Source organism: Cynara cardunculus, assembly GCF_001531365.2.
Source record: "Cynara cardunculus var. scolymus isolate 2C chromosome LG 11, CcrdV1, whole genome shotgun sequence".
NCBI lineage: Eukaryota > Viridiplantae > Streptophyta > Magnoliopsida > Asterales > Asteraceae > Cynara > Cynara cardunculus.
This window is the reverse complement of record NC_037538.1, coordinates 12,725,080-12,744,986: the sequence shown is the minus strand read 5'-3', so window position 1 is coordinate 12,744,986 and position 19,907 is coordinate 12,725,080. Positions and strand designations below refer to the sequence as shown.

Here is a 19,907-nt window from a genome sequence, read left to right as displayed (position 1 = left end):
TTCTTACCAGAAACCAACCCTACTCAAACAAGGGTACAACGCCACACCACCATCTTGAGCACTCCTATCACACTCAAAGCTATTTTGGCCATGCAGTTCACCTACGATGAATCCAGGCCATTATTGATCGACCGGGAGTAGTCGGCGTGCGTAAGCTGGCCCTGATTACCACGTTTACCCAATAAAAATAAAAAAAGAAATTGGGTGTGCTTATAATCTTGGTGCTACAGAGAATCAATTATACTGCTCATAAACATTTTTAACAAGGCTATTAACGTTTGACATTTTGCATTACAACAATACAGGAGAATGGAAAAGCAAAGCATGTGTCCAGTAAATATGTTGTTTTGGGTTCTGGTGACACAAAATCAATGCAAAATAACAAACAGAAAAGGTTGACAATATTCTTCACACACAAAGTTGTTATAGAGGAATGAAAGATGGTTGTAGTTTGTGATAACTTACTCCATGGAATATGCACAGTGATGGGAGATTGTCCACTCCATTACTAGACTCTACAATGGATCCTGCAAAAAGGAATCACACTTGGACGATGGACTCTGTACTGTCTTGCACAGCCAACCGTTCTGAGACATCCGCCAGCGACTTGAGGTTGCACTTGACGAGGGCCTCAACAAAGTAGCACGTTTCATCCGTGGTGTTGCCCTCCGGCACATCCACCACGAATGATTCAATTACCAAAGTTCCTGGCCTCCCTTCAATAGTTTCTGGATGAAGGGTGATCACTGATGAGTAATTCTGCAACCAAATCCCAATAATGTTAGCTCTCGTATATTTACATGTGACTGTGTGCGTGAATGTCTGTGAATGTGTACATGAATATATCAGTTTATGTAGTGGAAGGGTCTGCATACATCCTACAGTCCATGTTCCGTGAGGGACACACCGGGTTGGGGGCTGTTTGGTTGGTTTTCCATTAAGTTATGTATGGATAAAGATGTATATATGCATTCATTTGTCTATATAGATTGGAAAGGTTTTTGTGTTGGAGGGCTTTCCATAGATGGAATGATCAATGTTCTTAATTAGGAGCAATAGGTTTGGAAAAAACTTGGCTTTCTGCATAAAGTTCCCCTATAGAAGCTTACTGAATAAGTCACTTTCATATATCATTAAGCCACTACCAAACATTCATGTTTCTACATCATTAAGCCACTACCAAACAATCATGTATAGTTGACCGAATAGGCAGTGAGTTCCACTAATCTCATGAAACTGCTAACAAGCAGGGCCTTAGTTTGGTTTGGTTTATGTGTGGTCGAGAATGAGATTGAGAGAGAGGTATACCTGGAGCCTGTGATCTCCACCAACAATTCTCATGCCCAAGATGTGTTCCTCTTCATTGAGAAGTTCCAACCTTTCTGTACTGGTGGTAGCAGGAAGTCCAGATCGAACATTTACTTCTCTAACACTTCCAATTTCAAGGTCACCACCTTGCACATTGCATCCACTCACAAAGGGTTTGTACTTCTGTGGTTGATCAAACCTCCTCACCAGGGACCATACCTTGAACACACATAAACCATTCAGAAAAGTTATTGATGACCAAGCAAAAGAAAATCATTCACCACACATGGAAACAATGGTTCACTGAATGGGAATACATCCATGGGAGAAGGAAACAAGCTTGCAGTGTATCAAGAAAACTACAGAATGACAATATGATGTTTCTATAACCTCAAGCAGACAGAGCATTATAGATTTCAATATGGATCCAAATGTAATCCTACCAAGACTCCAACTCAAACTTTACAAATCCCAATTTTAGTTAATTCAAATAAGAATAATCCAGGATATCTAAATCACGCGAGACCGCTATTGCTTTCTATGGTCAACCCAAGGAAAAGATTCTCATATGGAGCTCCAAAAAGATAGAAGGGACTTTTCATTTCGGTTAGGATTTAGGCATCTCAACACGAAACCATTTTTGGATTAATAGGGTATCAACTTCTACAAAACTTCATGATCTATTAACATATTTTATCACCTGACCTTTTCATACTCGATAAATGATCATCATTGAAATTCGTGTTATATCAAAAAGGGGCTCATAGTTCAAAATAAAATCCCCTGTACGTTTTCTATTTAGAGTTATTCCCTTGATGATCGAAATGTAACAATACTTTCTACAAATCAAATTTAGTCATAAGTCCATCTTTATCAGAATGGGCCCATAAGTTGGCATTTGCATACCCAATTTTTCCATGCCACTTTTTGGAGTCTTGAAAATTAAGGAGTCACCTTAGTATCTAGGACAATGACTAAAGCAAATCAAATAATAAAAGCCTACCAGTTTCTGGGACAATAACTTATAACTAAACCTGGAATGTGGAAAGTACCAACTCTGGGGATAATTTAGTAACGGTTTAAGGGTAAGAGCAAAATAATGCCATTTGCAGTAATATCATTTGTGGATACTGAAAAGTGCAGATAGAAGCATTAAAGAAGCAGCTTTTACTCTAAACACACTCGATCTGAGAGCTTAAGGGTTACAGACGTCCCTTGGTTTCATTAAGCCAAATACCACATTGTGTTCCTGCTTGACACCTAATTTACTTTCATTTAAGGTTAGTAAGCATGTTTAACTTTAAGCAATCATCGAAATGACTCTTGACAACACACGTTCCGCTAGTATACATTGACAGTTATAGAATGAGGGCAACGGTTGGCTTGTTTATGCGTCAGTAATTAAAAAACGGACATAAATCATAGTCTCTCTAAAGAAAAACACAAGTTTACCTACAGTGATATCCAATTTACTAAACTGAAAGATAACTTCAGCTCAGATCCACTGTGATTACGATTACTAGATCAATTAAACTCCCAATTATAGATTCGGAAACTTACGAGATGAACAGGCGCTTTGATGCGTTTAAGAAGCGAGGATGTGCACTGGTACGCTCTAACCTCGTGCTTATGGTGCCTCTTAATGTAATCGATCTCCGGCAAATTTGCACCGTCTCCGGTGATCGCCATGTATAGTAATCAACGGCAACAAAGAAATCGGATGGTCCAAGCCGAGAGTGCCACCGGAAATCAATCGATACAACGCCGATAAACAAATATTAGTCGGTTGATTCGTTAACGTTTGAGAGAGAGAGGAATCACAGCTTCAATGGGTGGGTTGCTTTGCTTTTTGGTTTTTTCTCATCCACCTCTCCCTTCTCTCCACCATTTTCATGTGATCATTAAGATAATATCAATTTGCCCCCTACACTTCTCAAAAACGATTTTTTGGTCCTTATACTATTCTTTTAAATTGTTACGTTTAACTTGTGCTTAAAAATAAGTTACTTTGCGTTATATTTTATTTCTATATAGAATGAGCAAAATTAAATTAAAAAAAAAGGAAACAAATCAGATTATTTAAAATTCATCCAAAGTATATTTTATTTTTTATTAACTTGGATCATTGTTTTAATACTAATTCTCTAATCACTAACCCGATAAGCACTTACCAGTAAAATTCAACACTATTATTTACTTATCGAGTAAAATTTTAGTCAACAAAAACGGTAAGAGCTGATCGTGGTAAGATCATTGCCCTCACTTACCGGGTAAGTCTCTCGGACTTTGCTTCGTTCTTCTTGGGTAAGATTTTTGGCCCTTGAAATATTCATCCGCTAAGATAATGTAACTTGATAAGCGCTTACCCGAGTAAGCATTTGGTAAACAGTCCCTTAGACATGATGTGTTCAAACTTGACACAAAACGGTTTCTCTCAAGATATGTGATTGATTTATACTTGCTTGATAATGTTTCGTGTACAAATAAACAAAAGTGTATAAAAAATACTCTTTCCTATGTAAACATCAAAATATATGATGATTCCTTATAATGTTATAAATTGTTTTATATGTATTTATAAAAATATATGAAAAGGAAGAACCCGATGATGGTTACATTACAAAAATATGACCATTAATTAGTTTGCTCAAGTTGGCTAATCGATAAACCATTTCAAATAAACTCATCTGGCATAAAGAAACAAGTATACTGTCAAAATATTGCAAATTTTACATGGTCTTCAAAGATCTGTTGCATCGATTTATTATGTTCAATTACAGGTAGATGGTGCATAACATGTATGAAGTGTTATTTATAGCATACACATTTAAACGAACGAGGTCAGTATAATGTAAAGACAGTGCACATTCATAAATGTCACTAAAAATAAAAAGGAGCATAGTTTTTAGCAGTAAATAATAAGTAATGGTCAAACATGCGAATATATTGTCAATCGGTTAATGGTAACACTAAAACTCGCCATATTTCAATCAAATCTCGTATCCACCTAAATAACATATACCCTAAAACCTATTTAGGAACCGTTTGCTAAACACTTACTTGGTATGTACTTACCGGGTAAATTTCCATGAACATGAGAATGGCCAAGAATCTTACTAGATAAGAACAATGAAAATGATAGATAATCTTACCCGGTAAGTAAAGATGACGACTCTTACTCGGATAAGCACTTACCCAGTAATTTGTTGCATTCAATATGGTTTGATGTACTAAAATATTATGTATCAAAATAAATTATAATGTTGAATCCTATCAGTAAGCATTTAGGTAAACCACCCCTTAATCATTATAAATCAATACAAACAGTACAAATATAAAATATGTTTATAGTATTAAAAATATTTCATAATGAAAATTTTACAGACAACACATGACTGTTCTCCAATAACACGCATATTTGATTTGTATATCCTTATAATTTAAATATGTTGTAATTTTATTATTTATTTTTTGAAAAATAAAATAAAATATGTAGGATAAAAGGTTAAATGATTTTTATAAGTTTAGACGAACTTTAAGAGAAGGGTAAAATCTGTGTGTTAGAGAGCGTGAGGGGGGAATTTGAAAATTTTGACATTTTAAAAGGGGTGTAAGTGTTAATTTAGAAATTTAATGGGAAGAAGGTAATGTGATTGGCTGCTTGGGTGTTTAAACGCATTATTGGATTTTGTGGGAGGTCCGTCTATCTGAGGACACATATCTCTCTTTCCACTTGGACGTTTTTTATTACTATATTTAGGGTTCGGTGTTATAGATAATTTTGACAACTAATATTTTATAACTAAAATATAAGTTATAGATAACTTAACTCATAATTAAAATGAGCTAAGTTTTTAAATACAAATATCTAATTAGTATAAATAAACAAGTAAATAACAATCCGTCATATAATTTAATAGAAGTTAAAATAAAAAGCGTAAGAAAGGATAAGATCTTTTTATCATTTTTAATCTCACTCCAATTTCATGGATTATGCTTAGGGGTACTCAAAGACTCGATCAACCCAACGCGAAATAATTCAACCCGAAGCAACTTGATGTCTAATCGAGTTGTAAAATTGTCAAACCATAGGTATTGGGTTATTATTATTTGAACTCAACCCAACCCGAGGAACCCGATATCCTTTTATTTATTGGATTTAATATGATTGTTGAATTTCTATTAATATATACATTAGATAATTACATTATCATGTATGTTTTTCATATATATATATATTTTCATTATATTCATATCTCTATATAACTCATTCATATATATATGTTCAGTAACTGTGAACATATATATGTAAATTATGAAAATTAACTGATGTGATATACGGAAGAAATATGGATAAGTTGTATCAAATGATTGATGATGAAAAATAAATTATGAGTAAAGAAATAACATATTCAATGTTAGAATAATATTTTAATATATCAAAGTATCAACCCGACCAACCCTTACGGGTTGGGTTGCACTTTGGTTTTGGGTTGGGTTAAGATTTTTCCAAACCGCAAGCATTATGTTGGGTTGTTCAAATGTCTTCAACTCGATCAACTCAACCCATGAGCACCCCTTTATGCTTATCACAATAATTTGATTTAGTGCACCTTGGTGCATCTCATAAGTATAGATCTTCAATTAAGATTGATCTATGGATGAAGATCTCTTCTTACCTTTCCCCTTTATAACTTTCATTCTCACCGAAACTCAACTATCTGATAAAAATGGTTTAGTATTTATGTTGTGATAAACATATCAATATCATCTCGTTTCGATCTTAATTTAAATACAATTTGTCAATTACAGAACAAGGGTTATAATTTTACTATTTAAATATTAACGGTCTTACTCAATATTTGTTATTTATAATAAGATTTACATTACAATTAAGCAAAAATAATACAATTAGTATACCTATCTTCGTTTGTAGTATGCATAATGTGGAGCATACTGTACAGAGTAATCTATATGAGAAAAAGACTGAAGTTGAGAGTTTCCTACATGATAAATAAATATAATTTAATGGATTTATGTGCATTAAACATTTATACGTGAAAATTTTAGACACGTAAAATTTAATCATCAATATACATTCGTGTCCAGTAAGTGGGGATCCTTATTCTCATGGAGTCAGTTGTCATGATCCACACAAACACCAAGTGGATGTTTAGTTGGGGTATTGTTGGGTAGAGAATTGATGGTGATATTTAGGTGGTGTTTGTTTTTTAAGAGGTTCTGAAGTCTGAAGTCTGATTTCACTTCTGAATTTTAAGAGGTGGTACTGAAGTCTGAAATCTGAATCAGTCAGACTGTTTGTTTTTAAGTCTGAAATCTGAAATCTGAATCAGTCAAGTTTTGGATCTGATAGATTTGGATCGATCTGGGTCATGATTTTACGAGAATATGTGGATCGATCTGGGTCGTGATTGATTTGGAGATCGAATGTCTTGCGAGATAGATTTGGAGGACTAAATCTGGAGGTGAGGATGGAGGGGAGAGTCTGGAGGGAGCGATTAAGAGGATTTAAGTGATTATGTTATCATTTTTTTTCAGAGCAAATTAAGAGCTTTTCAGCTCTTATTTATATAAAAAAACAAACGGTCTGAAAATAAAAACGTCTGACCGGTTCAGACTTAAGAGGCATTAAGTGATTTTTTTCAAAAAACAAACAAGCCCAGAATGACTTATCATTCTATAATGCAGGTAATGGACCAATATTAAAAAGAGGGGGGAGGGGTGTTGATGATAGGAATGTGAAACCACATATGGCAAGAAGTTTATCGTTTCAAATGCTCTTTTTTTTCAAAATTGCCTTACCCTCGGTTGGGGAACTACCTCATGCCAACGTTGGTTTATGGCCCCACTGTCGCACACCATCATTGCCCCCACAACGCATGCTTGTTGATCACCACCTTACAGTGTAACCAGCTTATGGCTTCGCCATCCTACAACGTCACTACCCATGACCTTTACTCGACAAATTACCTAACACCTTATTCGGTCCATGGTTTCTTCACCATAGGCTCGCGCTGCCCATACAACATCTGTTACATGAAGACAATAGTTCCATTGAGAAAACATATGTAGGCCTTCATTTGTACCTAAAAACTCGAATGGTTTTGTAAATGTTGTAAGGTTTCTCATTGTTGTTAGCCAATCTTTTGAGTTTATCGTGAAATAAATTGACAATAAATACAAGTCGTACATTATGCAGTAACCATTCTCATTCCCAAAACCCATAAAGGTTATCAATGTAATTGTCATCTCATCCTCTACAACGAGCCAAACACCTTCTACTTTGTTACGAAGGCAAATGAAACAAATACTACTGCTTAAATGATGTAATTAAGTATGCAAGAAGCAAAAAAGTAAAGTTGTTAGGAAGTAGTGGACAACCTACACAAGGATAAATTTTTTTTTCTTCATAAAATACATCATGATGTCATACTTACCTTACAATAATAAAATCAAATTAATAACCACAATGGTGGTGCCTGATTTGTTTGAGTTTGACTCCAAAGGTCAAAAGTACCTGGAGATCCCATGTTCAAATCCAAGGAGGAATAAAAATCCCCTTGTGGCCACAGATGTTCAAATACGGTGACTTCGGGCAATATGCAAAGCAGGTGGTCATCCTAAGATTAGTTTGTTTGCATAGCGGGTTGAATATCCAGGTTAATAAAAAAAATCAAATTAAATTACCTCAATACAGTAAAATGACGTCTCTAAGAGAACTACCCTACTTTCAAAAACACGGCATAACCATTGCTGCAAACTTGTTTTGACCCAAATGCGTGTAACCCATATGCAAAACTTATTATAAAACTAAATGGGTATGTTAGCAATGCAAATACAAAATTTCAGACAAGTATAGGGTCGTTTAATACCCAAAATTGCAGGTGAAACATATGAACTTTGCTATTAACCACAACATGTAACCATTCATCAAAATAGTGAAAAACTCCTGGTTGGGAGACTAATTATGAACCATAGACAAGAAATATCTATACGGTTATTTATATAATAAACTACATAAACAACTTGACAACAAATCCAATATTTGACGTGCATAAAAAATAACTGTTCTTGCACCCCACATTCCCGTTGTTTGACACAACTAACTCGTAATTATTAAGCTGCTGCTAGAAGAATCTCACTCACACACAAAAGGGAAAAATGATTAACCAAATTTTTTTTGTGTCACCCACAATCTTCCATTGCCCGTTGTACTTTTACATTGAAAAACTAGAACGTTTATGTTAAAACGAAAAAAAAATGTACACAACCTTTGTTTCGTCTTCGAGTGATCTTAAGCCGTTTAACAATAATCATGGACAACATTGAATTCATTATGTCTGATATCTTATAGTCATAATTTACTGAGATTAATCTGAGCATAATATAAGTCACTATTCCAAAACTTATTCTTTATCCCTCGTTTTCACTCGAGTTGATTTTACTAATGATTTATACTTAGTTTCATTATACATGAATATTAATATTAAAAAAAATGATTTTCTTAATTGTTTTGGTTGCAATCGGTCATATTCCATGGAACAACAAATTTATTTATCTGATCAATTTCAAAATTTATTAAATATACAAATAAAACAATATTTATAGAAACCGTGAAAACTTTTATCTTATGATATTGTTTTCCATGATTTTTTTTCCATCTAAGACTAGTATTGAATGTATTGACGAACATATATTTGTTTCACAATATATTTGCTTCATATGTATTCTGTTTATATTGTGAAACTTTTCCACATGTAACTTTTGTTTCACAAATATACTAAAAAAAGTTCTAATTGTAAAACGAATACATTTAAAATAAATGCATTGTGAAACAACATATAATACACTAATTCTTAAGATCATCGCAATTTCAAGGATTATCAATAGGGGTGTTCAAAAAACCGACCAACATGGCCAACCCAATCCGAAAAAACTCAACTCGAGGTAACCTAACATATAGTTGATACAAAATTAGGCAAAACCACATCTATTAAAATGAAATTGGGTTAGGGTAATTTGAACCAAACCCAGTAACCCTGATGTCTTCTTATGTTATGAATTTAATATCATTGTTAAGTTATTGTTTAATATCATATACATTCTGTAGTTAGTTATATTCAAAATTATATCACAATTTCAACTGTAATTTTACTTTCTTATTCGCATGAACCTTCGAAATTTTCATCTGGAGTTTGTCAACCTTTATTGTAGTTGTTCTCATTTTCATTTTACTTCGTTTAAACACTAAAACTTAGCTAGATTGTAAAATAATGTATCAAAGATTTAATCCGATCAAACCGACCAACCCAATCTACACGATTTTAATTGGCTTAGGTTGTAGTTTTAATTGGACTGGACTGAGTTGATTTTTTTTTAAACCTCAAACATTAAATTGAATTATTTAAATACTTTTAATCCGATCAAATGCATAATCTGCAATCTTAGTTATCAAATTAACCTCTTATGACCACAAGGGTGGTGTCTGATTGGTTTAAGTTTGGCTCTAAAGATCAAAAATACCAGGAGATTTCAGGTTCAAATTCAAGGAGGATTAAAAATCTCCTTATGGCCACGAAGATTCAAATACGACGATTCCAGGCTATCTGCAAAGCAGGTGGTCAACCTAGGATTAGTCGGATATCCAGGTTAATAAAAAATTAACCCCCTTTATCAATGTAAAGGAATTTTGTAATAAACCACCTTGAGTTAATCCATCGGTCCGGACCGGCTCGGCCCAAACTCATATAAAACTGTATGCCTGCACAACCGGCAGATTACTCGTCTTCCCGCCAAAACCTCTGCACAAGCCGACGTCTGTCACTCTTTCCCGCCATTCTCATCTTCCCGAAAATCCATCTTTCACCATTTCCGCGACTTAAACCTGTTGTACTTCTGATTCCAGAACACATATCTTCAGGTACGATCCTCACTATGTTAAGTACACCTTTATATGTATTTTTATATGACGTCCTTGTATCGAGTGTATTCTGTGGTAATAGTAGGTTATACATCGAACCGCATGTTAAAATTCGCTCATCATTTTTTGAGGTGCTTAAGACCTGTCTTTTAATTTCTCAAAGTTTTGAAATCCGTGATTTATACTGATATAGTAGTTCCGATAGGTGGCAGTTCTGTTAGGGTTTGTGAAAAGGCTGTGATTGGGTTCAAGTATGACTAAAGAAGAAGCACAGAATGGAAGAGATGACATGTTAATTGACGATCCTGAACCCCAAAATGCGCAAGTAGATGACGGATTCAATCCTAATTACCTCAAAGTTTACTACGGTAATTGTTCCTAGAAACAATTTATCTTCGCAAGTTATTGTAGTTTTACATATTTTTTGTTAAATTTCTGACTTGCGTACTGAATTATGCCCAAATTGTGGTACCATTTTATGTTTTCTATTTTGCTTCATCAATCTCGAGAAATAAGAGATTGGAATCAAACCTAGTACCTTTCAGATGCAAAATTGAGATAAATTTTATTTTGCTGTTTGCATTACTTGTTATAAAGTTCAATGTGGCAAAAATAAGCAAGTAACATTGACAAGAATCAGAATTTGCCTAAAAATCTGAAGCTGAAAATTAGCTTGTTAGGCATCTCAGATTGAAATGAATCTCTGTCTGGTATGAGTGAGCAATTACAACAAGATTATTATACGGGTTGGTTTTTTTAGAAACCTTTCCAATGATTAAGCCTAAGCCCATTGAAACTTCATCTGAGTCAATGATTAACTATCATGTTTAGAGGTAAGGTAGTACTTCAAGAGCGATTCACAATGCCTCCTACCAGGGTAGGTAAAACCAAACCAAATCAAAGTTACCAAATATATCCCACCCAGAAGTAGCGTTTGAGGGGTAGGATGCACAGCACCTTTCGTCTACCCAATGTAGAGAGGTTGTTTAGGTGAAGACCCTAGCTTGTGAAAATGTTTGGTAAAGTCTAGAGAGAGGCTGATACTTCATAAAAAATTCAGAAAAATTTGAACATTTTGAATAGTAATTGAAGAGCTTGATATAGTGGTAAATTTTGTAAAACGGGAATGTGTGCAAAAGGGCATCAAGGAAACAAAGAACAGCACAGAGATTAGAGAAGAAGGATAAAACATGGTGCAGGGCAATAAAGTCAGTGGAGAAGTATGATAAATCTAATCATCAGAACTTAGATGCATTCTTCTGTTACTAGGTAGGACCTTTGTTGCTCAAATTTCACTTGAAATCTGTGGATGCTTGTAGATTGAATTTCAAATTTTTTGCCCAGATAAAACTGCAAAAGAAACAAGGAAGATTTTTCAATATAGAAGCATTTGTCCTTTTGTGTTATGAATTTATCCTTGATCAATAGGGTCATAATTTGAGTTTCTGACTTTGATGGAAATGTTTAATTTTGGCAGGAAGGCTTTTCCCACATGCAGATATGTTCAAATGGATGTCATACGGAAATGGTAATCTTATTAAGTACTCATTTTGTAAAAGGAGCTTTTAGTAGATAACAGATTGGACTTCTAATAATATTTGGATTCAAGATTCATGATCTTAACCGAACCATGTATACTTTTGGGAACTATGTTGTACATCCTTGTTCATTGTTTTCCAACCGAATTTGAAACATCCTGAATGTGAGTTGTCTATATATGCAGATGGGAAACATCCTGCATGTGACCAATCTTATTTTGGGCGGAGAGAATTTTCTTTCACATTGGATAATGATATATATTTGCGGTTCCAATCTTTCAAGAGTGCGTCTGAGCTGGAAAATGGCATCAAAGATAAATGTCCATTCAAAATAGATATTGGTCCTGTTTATAGTGTTGATGTAAGATTCTATAAGATCGTTTTACTATTCTTGAAGGAAGTTAGCTCTGCTGCTGCATGTGTCATGATTATTATAGCTTCAATGTCTTATCTGCTTTCTGCATATAAAATATCCCACTAATTTTTTTGCTTTACCTGTAAAAGGTACTGTAAATGTAACTGAAATTGAACGGACTGTGTTTGGTGTATTTTTAGTGTTTGCTTATTGGTACTTGTCTCTTGATCTTTCAACAGCCTTCAAAGAGGCTTGCATACGCACAATCTGGGGACAACATTTTCACTCCTGTGGAAAGGGAGCTAGTGTTTGACATAGTAAGTTTTCTTTGTTTCTGAATGCATACTAAACATTGAATAGTCTAAAAGCAAATCTCTGATCATTAAACATGATTGTAAACTGTTGAGCTTTCCAGGATATTTCAGATTATGATGATGCCAGATATTGCTGCTCCGGAGCAGATGTTTGCTTGGACTGCTGGCCTTTGATGACCATTGCAATTAAAGTGATTGATACTGCCCTTAGAGGTGAGAATATTACCTCGTGGCAAGCTGATGCTTGTACAATGTATGGTTGAGTTAGTTCTACCAATATCCAAAGGTTATTACATTTAGAAATCAATGTCTTGGTAGTTTGATGCAGTATCATTTTACATGCACTGACATTCCTGTGTTAGCATATGCATCAGTTTTCGTCTAAACCATTGCTTCTACTGTTATACATCAGTAACACTAGTTGCATGTCCATTTTGCTCAGATGATTTTGGGTTCAATCATGTTCTCTGGGTATACAGTGGCCGTCGTGGTGTTCATTGTTGGGTTTGTGATGGAAAAGCAAGAAGGTGATACTTCAAACTATTAAAATGAAAGTTTTACTTTTTCTTCCAGCTACAATTGCTCATTTACAATGGGGTGTGAAGCCTGAATTTTACTATCTTGAATCTCAGGTTGAATAATGAACAGAGGTCAGCTATTGCAGACTATTTTCGCCTGTACAAGGTTGATTTTAGTTGTTCATATACGCAATTGTGCAAATTTTTATAGCGTGAGAGCTCATTATCTTTTATTTATTGTTCAGGGTAACAGCAATAGCACATCAAAGGTTTCACTCCTGGGTCCTGCACTTCATCCTTTCCTTGTGTAAGTATGGTCATTTATGTAATAGTCGGTCACTTCTTGCCCCATTTAATATCCTGAACCTTGTAATATCCCTGCAGGAGATCGTATATCGATGTTCTGAGAGATTTCTTTGAGGAGAAATTACTTTGCAGCCAACAGTTACTTTCAGATGAGAGATATGAGAAAATACTGGAGATGATTCCTGATGAATGTATGCAATTTGGATATATAACTGTTTTCCTTTTTCCTTTTTTCTTTTCTCCTTTCTCTCTTTCTGTTTGTTCTTTTTGTCTCTCTATTGTTGCTTCTTCCTAGTACTTGCAATGTGCTTTACCTGCTACGTGTGTTGAACAAAATAAGCAAAAATTACTTTCAGGAACTGTTTATAAGATTTGTGGTTACCTTGTAGCAATAACCTCGGAGCTTAGAGGAAAGTGGCAAGACAGTAGGCGCCCCTCTAGTGGAAAAGATGTGAATGTTGTGCGATGGGAGCAACTAAAACATCTGCTTCAATCTGGTAAACAAAAGGTATGTTCATTTTATTAATTAATATCAGTAAAAGAAGTGATGAAATCCAGATGACAGACCATCTGGTTCTTTTTGGTGGTGGTTGTATGTAGCTCTGTGTTTTTGGGGCTTGGGATTGTGATTTTCGAAGCTTTTGTCTTCACTAGTTTGTTACTTGGGTTGGTTTAAGCTCTTCAATTTTAAGTGGCTGGTTTTAATTCCTTCATTGCTGCTTATAAATGCAAAAGCTTTCAAATCTTGACATCCTCTTTACTGGCAACACACCTTTGTAACATAATAAGCATAACTTTCTTGATTCTTCTCCAAGCTACATTTTGTATGCCTGGGATCAAGAATTATTTATTTTAAACTCAAAAAAGCATTCCGAATGCAATATATTTCTGTATGCATCTATAGCTCTTTGAACTATTCTTTTTCTTCCACATGTCAGGCACCTGGGATTCGTAGGTGTGTTGAGGAGATTGTCTTCTCTTTCACTTATCCTAGGCTTGATATGGAGGTCAGTACTGTCTTATCTTCCACTAGATCTGTAGTTGGTTATATTTTACTTTACTGCAATCCTCACCTTGTATGTTTGTTGTTAACTGTCTTTAATTCAACACAAGAAGTTCCATTTCGTAATCATTTATGTTAATCATGTTCTTCCACCATATAATCTAAATCTACTTATGCATGAAATATATCAGGACTTTTACGCAATCAAATACATACATTAGCTAGAGGTGGTACATTTTAACTCATTTGATGTCACATCTCAGGTTTCAAAACACATGAATCATTTGCTGAAGGCACCTTTTTGTGTACACCCCAAAACAGGTCAGTTTCGGTATTTGCTTCTTTGAGTATGACAGGCCATGGCATTAAGATCATAACTACGCTGACAGTTTGACACGATGCCTATGCGCAGCGGTTTTGATGTCCATGTTTACATAAAGAATTTGCGTCATATTTCTGAAAATAATGCATGATATATAAATTAATTGAGTTCCTAATTTTTCAGAAATTTCATGCTTAAAAGCTAATATGGCCATCTTAGGTAATTTTTTACCATATGCCAAATCTCATCCATGTTTTTTCTAGGGCGTGTCTGTGTTCCTATCAATCCAGCCATTTGTGATGAGTTTGATCCCACCAATGTGCCAACACTTTCCAAGGTAATGTTTTGGTGAGCGAACTATATATGGAACTGCTTCTTGTATCGGTATTTTGCAATTCTGGTTAGAATTTGTTGTATTCTGGAGTCTGTCAGTGTTGAAGTTGAAAATGCTCATGATATGTATAAGAATGATCAGTTGCTCAGTTACTTGCTTTAGGTTGAACTAAATGCAATTTTGCAATATAACAGGAAGTTCAATATAGGCTCATGAACGCCTTTTGTTTTGACGAAGGTATGCAGAAGTAAGCTGAGAACCTCTGAAAATAATTCTAGATTATATTGACAACAAAGAATTAAGTTACAGATTTTGGTCGAGTTAAAAGCCACATTTTCTCATGCAATATCTGTTTTCTCACACAATATTTTCCACTTGGGAAGTAGGAGTCAGAATTGCAGAACCTGTCTGGTTAGCCTTTGGTTTTATCACTTGGTTATTTATGAGATGTCCCCTTTTTAGGTTGTTAAAGTTTTTATGATTTTTATCTGTCAAACAATGTTTTTGAAAAGATGATCATGGACCATTGATGCATTCGTATGCTAAAAGGTTTTATTTTCATTGCCAAGGTTATTTCCATCTGGGTGTTTTGACATTATGAAAACTCAACCCTCCATGTGAAGGGGTTTGCATATGCATGTGTATTACTTGTATGTGTGTTGTAGGGCTTTAAAAAGATCCACATATTCTGTTAATTGTTCTAGCTTTCTAAGATATAGAATGTAGTCTATTACTTTGAAATCATGAGAATCTTGTTGGTTGATATAAATTATGGCAGTTCAAGAATATAATTATTTCAAATATCGTATGCGTTAACCTTGGTATGACTTTTCTATCTTGCATTCTACTTTTTTATCAGTTTTTTTAGTTTTAGGGAGATATGGTATCAAGAGTCTTGATCCTCATAGCCTGACCTTCTGAACTGCTAGAGTATCAAAGCAGCCTTGATTGACCCACCTTTGTTGTTTCTCACAGCTTCTGGGAGAAATCAACACAGCAGGCTTGCAAGCAGAAGGCGATAAAGGTAAGTTACTGAAAATATGATCATTCCCTAATGATCTCGATCACCGAAATGAAAGCTTCTTATGCAAGTCAAGAGTTCTGTTGTGTCAATAATCAGATTGATAACAAATGGCCTTTGCCATACCGGTATCCGGGTTTACAGTAGAGCCCAGCCTCCTAGGAGGTAAGGGTTTATACTTCACCCAAGTTGAGGAGGGTGCATGAGTTCATTTGCCGCATATAAATATTATACACTAAAAGAAGAAAAAGGAAATTCAGATTGATTCATTTCACAGCTCTGATGTATTTTAGGACATGTAAAGTCTTTCATTCAGGCATGGTACAATATAGTATTGTAATATTGTTAAATTGACCTATCATATTATCTCAAAGGCAACTACTTTCTTATCGTCGTCATTGTGTGTTAGTATTGTTATGGCTTTCTAGTTTTTTTTTTAATTTTTACTGTTTGTGGATTGATGCCAGTATGGGATAGAACCTCAATGGGGAAGTCCATCAGATACTTTAGAGAATCTTTCTTGCAGCCTTTGCTGAAATCTTGCAAGGTAATGAATAACGTTTGTGGTTCTACTTCCGCTTAAATTTTTTGTGTGATGTTCAGCTTCTAAAGATGGCTGTGACAAATGCTCATTTATACTTGTGCCTGGAATGGCAATTGGAATCAATAGAATTTAGACAGCTTGTAATTTGCTGACTTTAGTATGATACCTTTTTCAAATGCATGATTGTTGAAAAATTGGTTTAGTTGTGAATCTTTAGCAGGCTTTTCAGATTTTGAATCGATAGCAAGAAGATATTTGCTAGACTTTTTCTGACTTCCCAATTTATGATTCCAATGATGCTGAACTATAAGAATTCACTGCTTTTGCAGGAAGAGATAGAAGGCTCACACAGTGTCAAAGTTCAGCAATCAAAAAACTCCTTGAACTGGTAATGCTTACAATTTATCAGCGACAACGTCTGCTTTGATTCATTTTGTGTTGCAAGTTTAGTTAGCATGTAATATGATATTTACAATGGTTATGTTCTTATATCAGAATGAAAAGCAAATATCAGATTCAACAAACATATGTACTATATCATTATAACACAACACTTAGAAAATGAAGTTTGGAAACATAAATCATACTAGTTTCAGGGAATTAATGGCAGATACATTAACTTCTGGCAGCGTGGTTACCTTTGAACACTAATTAGTGAGTTTGTCTCAGGATTTTTGTTACATAAACTCTGTTTAGGGAGGATGTTACCGCGTGCTTAGAGTTCTTATTTGGTTTCATTACTCCAAAGTTTTCTTTCTTGTCTGTTCCAAAAGACTAGGGGCTGTTTACCAAAAAAAGGGGTAAAAACTGATCAAATAAGATGCTTTTACCGGGTCAGCATTTTGGAACAAGTCTGTATTCAAGGTAAACAGAAAAGAGGCCAGCAGTTAATGAATAGAATTACTGGCCATTCAAAGATGATTATTGGTTTATATTAGATTGGATAATGAAGATTGTATTGAGTATTAGGGTTTTAAGGGTACTTTTAATTGTATTAGCTTAATGTAAATAGGTGTGTGAGATGTAATCCTTTGATTCAAGTCAATACAATATCGGTTTCCTCATTCCTTGGATTTAATGAGTTTTGGAGGTTCCTTCGTGTAAATGTTACTGGAAATTGGAAACAGGGGAAAAAACAAAGGACACTTTAGCAGTGAGAGTTGTCTTGTTATTTCTAACCACGTTTGAAATGACACATACGACTATGTAATGTGTTATTTCATACAGGTAAATAACAAATATATTTAAAGATTAAAATTTGTAAGTAGCTTGAAAAATTAATTGAATTTTAAAGAATAACGAAAATAACTTCTAAAATTGAATGAAATGTTGCTTAACGTCAACAACATCAAATGGATAATGATTCGGGACAAAACCCCCGGCTCTAGATGAGGGTTTGGAACCAATTTGATTCATGGTTCTCCAAAATAAAAATAACACAAAGTTGCTTTCGTTTTAATGTAATTTATCATTTATTTTAATGTTGAATGAGTTTTAAGAAATAATAAACCGGTAATGGTTCAAACAATAACACTTTCATTTTATGGAAATGCGAGAACACCCTTTTACTACAGTCTATCACATACAATACACACGTGATACTAAATTGGAGACCCAGACAACCTTTGGCGCGACCTAGGTTGCGGGCGAAGTCGTCCGCACACCACTGGCTCCCTCGCGTGTATGATCACATGTGATAAGAGTGTTCACAGTAGAACAAAAAACTTGGCATATCATAAGAAATAACGGGACAAAAAAAGAAAATCATATTTCAGTGTCAATGCACGATCAACTCAATTAGTCTGTCGCCTAGTAAATCAAATATAATAAAAGTCTTGTTGAAGGAGCAAGACTTGAAGTCAGAATTATTATTTTCTGAAGCATGGATAGCATCTACTATTTATTTGACATCTGGTCCTGTTATTACCTTGTGAAACCAAAATTCAGTTGCCCAAAACACAACTTCAAAAAAGTGCAAAAGTCTCACATTTCTTGATTAACACGATCCCACCCACGATGTTCAAGCAACTAAGAATTTTCCATTATTATCATGAAACACCACAAGTAGTCTTGAGGTTTTAAAGTCTCAATTTGGGTTAATTTTGTACTTGTTTAGTCTTTTAGAAATAAAATTGAGGTTTTATACTTATACATTTAATATGCAATTTTATGAAATTATCAAAAAATCCTTAAACATTACATGATCGATATTTAGTTAGGGAGCTTTTGGTTTGATGGAATTATTTTGAGAGATTTATGTTTCGTGAAAAGATTTGAAATTTGAGGGATTTGAATTTGGAATTTTTGATGTGTTTGCTTTGTGGGATTTTGAATGAAATTGTAAAAACAAATTATAAGTAATTATAAAAATAATTAAATTACCTTTTTATTAATTGATTATTACAAAATAAATTATTTTAATACATCTTTAGGACATTATTACATAAAAATTATACGAAATCCCGTGAAATACCAACAATCTTCATAAAATTTCAAATTCTTATGTTGGTAGGATTTCATTGAAATCCAAAGATTTCAAATCTAGAAAATCTTTCAAAACAAACTTGGTATTGAAATTGAGTTTAACTACAAATTCCTTCACGTCCAATTCAATCTTACAAACCAAATGGATCTTAATATTTTAATACTTTTATACAAGTATCTAGTTGAGAATTGGTCTTACAAGGTTGGGTTCACGTGAGATCAAAAGTTTTTCGTGAGACCCGTAAGACCAATTTATGTTCATTGATCAACTTTATAAGCTAATGATCTAAAGTTGCACGGTGACAATTTTGTGATTATTGAGAAGTCTCGTGACAATTTTGTGATTATGAATGTTTAGATTGTAGATCTAATCCAATGGTTGAAAATTGATATTACGAGTCTCCCAAAAAACCTTTGGTCTCACATGATCCCAAATCTCTCTTTCTCTCTCTCTCTCTCTCTCTCTCTATATATATATATATATATAGGGGAGTGTTCAAATAAAAACCACTCAATTTGTAAAAACCGTGAAAACTTCATTCAACCAATCATAATTTTTCATTTTGTTCATTTTTTTGTAATTATGAGAGGTTTATTAATTATTTTTATTGTAGAGGATGTTAATCATGGATATTATCATATTCATTATTTTAATTTTAGAGAAATACATGAAACAGTTTCATTAAAATTTCATCAAGTAGTATATGAAACAATTTCATCAAAAAAAGTATTATATGAAACAATTTCACAAGATTAAACAATTTCATGAAAAAATTTCATAAGATTACGACAGATGAGGGTAGTTTTTACGGTTTTTACAAATTGGAGTGGTTTTCATTTGATCGCTCATCTCTCTCTCTCTCTCTCTCTCTCTCTCTCTATATATATATATATATATATATATATATATAGGGGAGCG

The 19,907-nt window shown here is 34.1% G+C and overlaps 2 protein-coding genes across 2 annotated transcripts; one reads left to right on the top strand and one right to left on the bottom strand.

Annotated features, from left to right (window-relative positions):
- Positions 1-225: 225 nt before the first annotated feature.
- LOC112521163 (abscisic acid receptor PYL8-like) lies at positions 226-3,174 on the bottom strand. The gene is made up of 3 exons (XM_025129873.1): positions 2,869-3,174; positions 1,309-1,527; positions 226-759 (listed from the first exon to the last, which is right to left on the bottom strand). Exons 1-3 carry the CDS (start codon positions 2,995-2,997, stop codon positions 541-543), a joined length of 567 nt encoding a protein of 188 aa, XP_024985641.1. The 5' UTR covers positions 2,998-3,174; the 3' UTR covers positions 226-540.
- A 7,280-nt stretch (positions 3,175-10,454) lies between these two features.
- On the top strand, positions 10,455-17,020 carry LOC112522014 (DNA primase small subunit). The gene is made up of 16 exons (XM_025131063.1): positions 10,455-10,617; positions 11,727-11,777; positions 11,973-12,148; positions 12,382-12,459; positions 12,558-12,669; positions 12,899-12,983; positions 13,089-13,140; positions 13,220-13,281; positions 13,359-13,471; positions 13,670-13,788; positions 14,219-14,287; positions 14,547-14,604; positions 14,869-14,942; positions 15,915-15,963; positions 16,428-16,507; positions 16,834-17,020. The coding sequence occupies exons 1-16, from the start codon at positions 10,503-10,505 to the stop codon at positions 16,894-16,896; spliced, it is 1,356 nt and encodes a 451-aa protein (XP_024986831.1). The 5' UTR covers positions 10,455-10,502; the 3' UTR covers positions 16,897-17,020.
- Positions 17,021-19,907: the final 2,887 nt, after the last annotated feature.

Excerpts from the sequence above, each read along its gene's own strand:
- LOC112522014 (XM_025131063.1), top strand. The coding sequence starts at position 10,503 with ATGACTAAAGAAGAAGCACAGAATGGAAGAGATGACATGTTAATTGAC. Across the intron at positions 12,670-12,898 it reads GATTGATACTGCCCTTAGAG|ATGATTTTGGGTTCAATCAT; the intron begins GTGAGAATATTA and ends CATTTTGCTCAG. Across the intron at positions 13,472-13,669 it reads GGAGATGATTCCTGATGAAT|CAATAACCTCGGAGCTTAGA; the intron begins GTATGCAATTTG and ends GTTACCTTGTAG.
- LOC112521163 (XM_025129873.1), bottom strand. The coding sequence starts at position 2,997 with ATGGCGATCACCGGAGACGGTGCAAATTTGCCGGAGATCGATTACATT. Across the intron at positions 1,528-2,868 it reads TCAAAGCGCCTGTTCATCTC|GTATGGTCCCTGGTGAGGAG; the intron begins GTAAGTTTCCGA and ends TGTGTGTTCAAG. Across the intron at positions 760-1,308 it reads GTGGAGATCACAGGCTCCAG|AATTACTCATCAGTGATCAC; the intron begins GTATACCTCTCT and ends ATTTGGTTGCAG.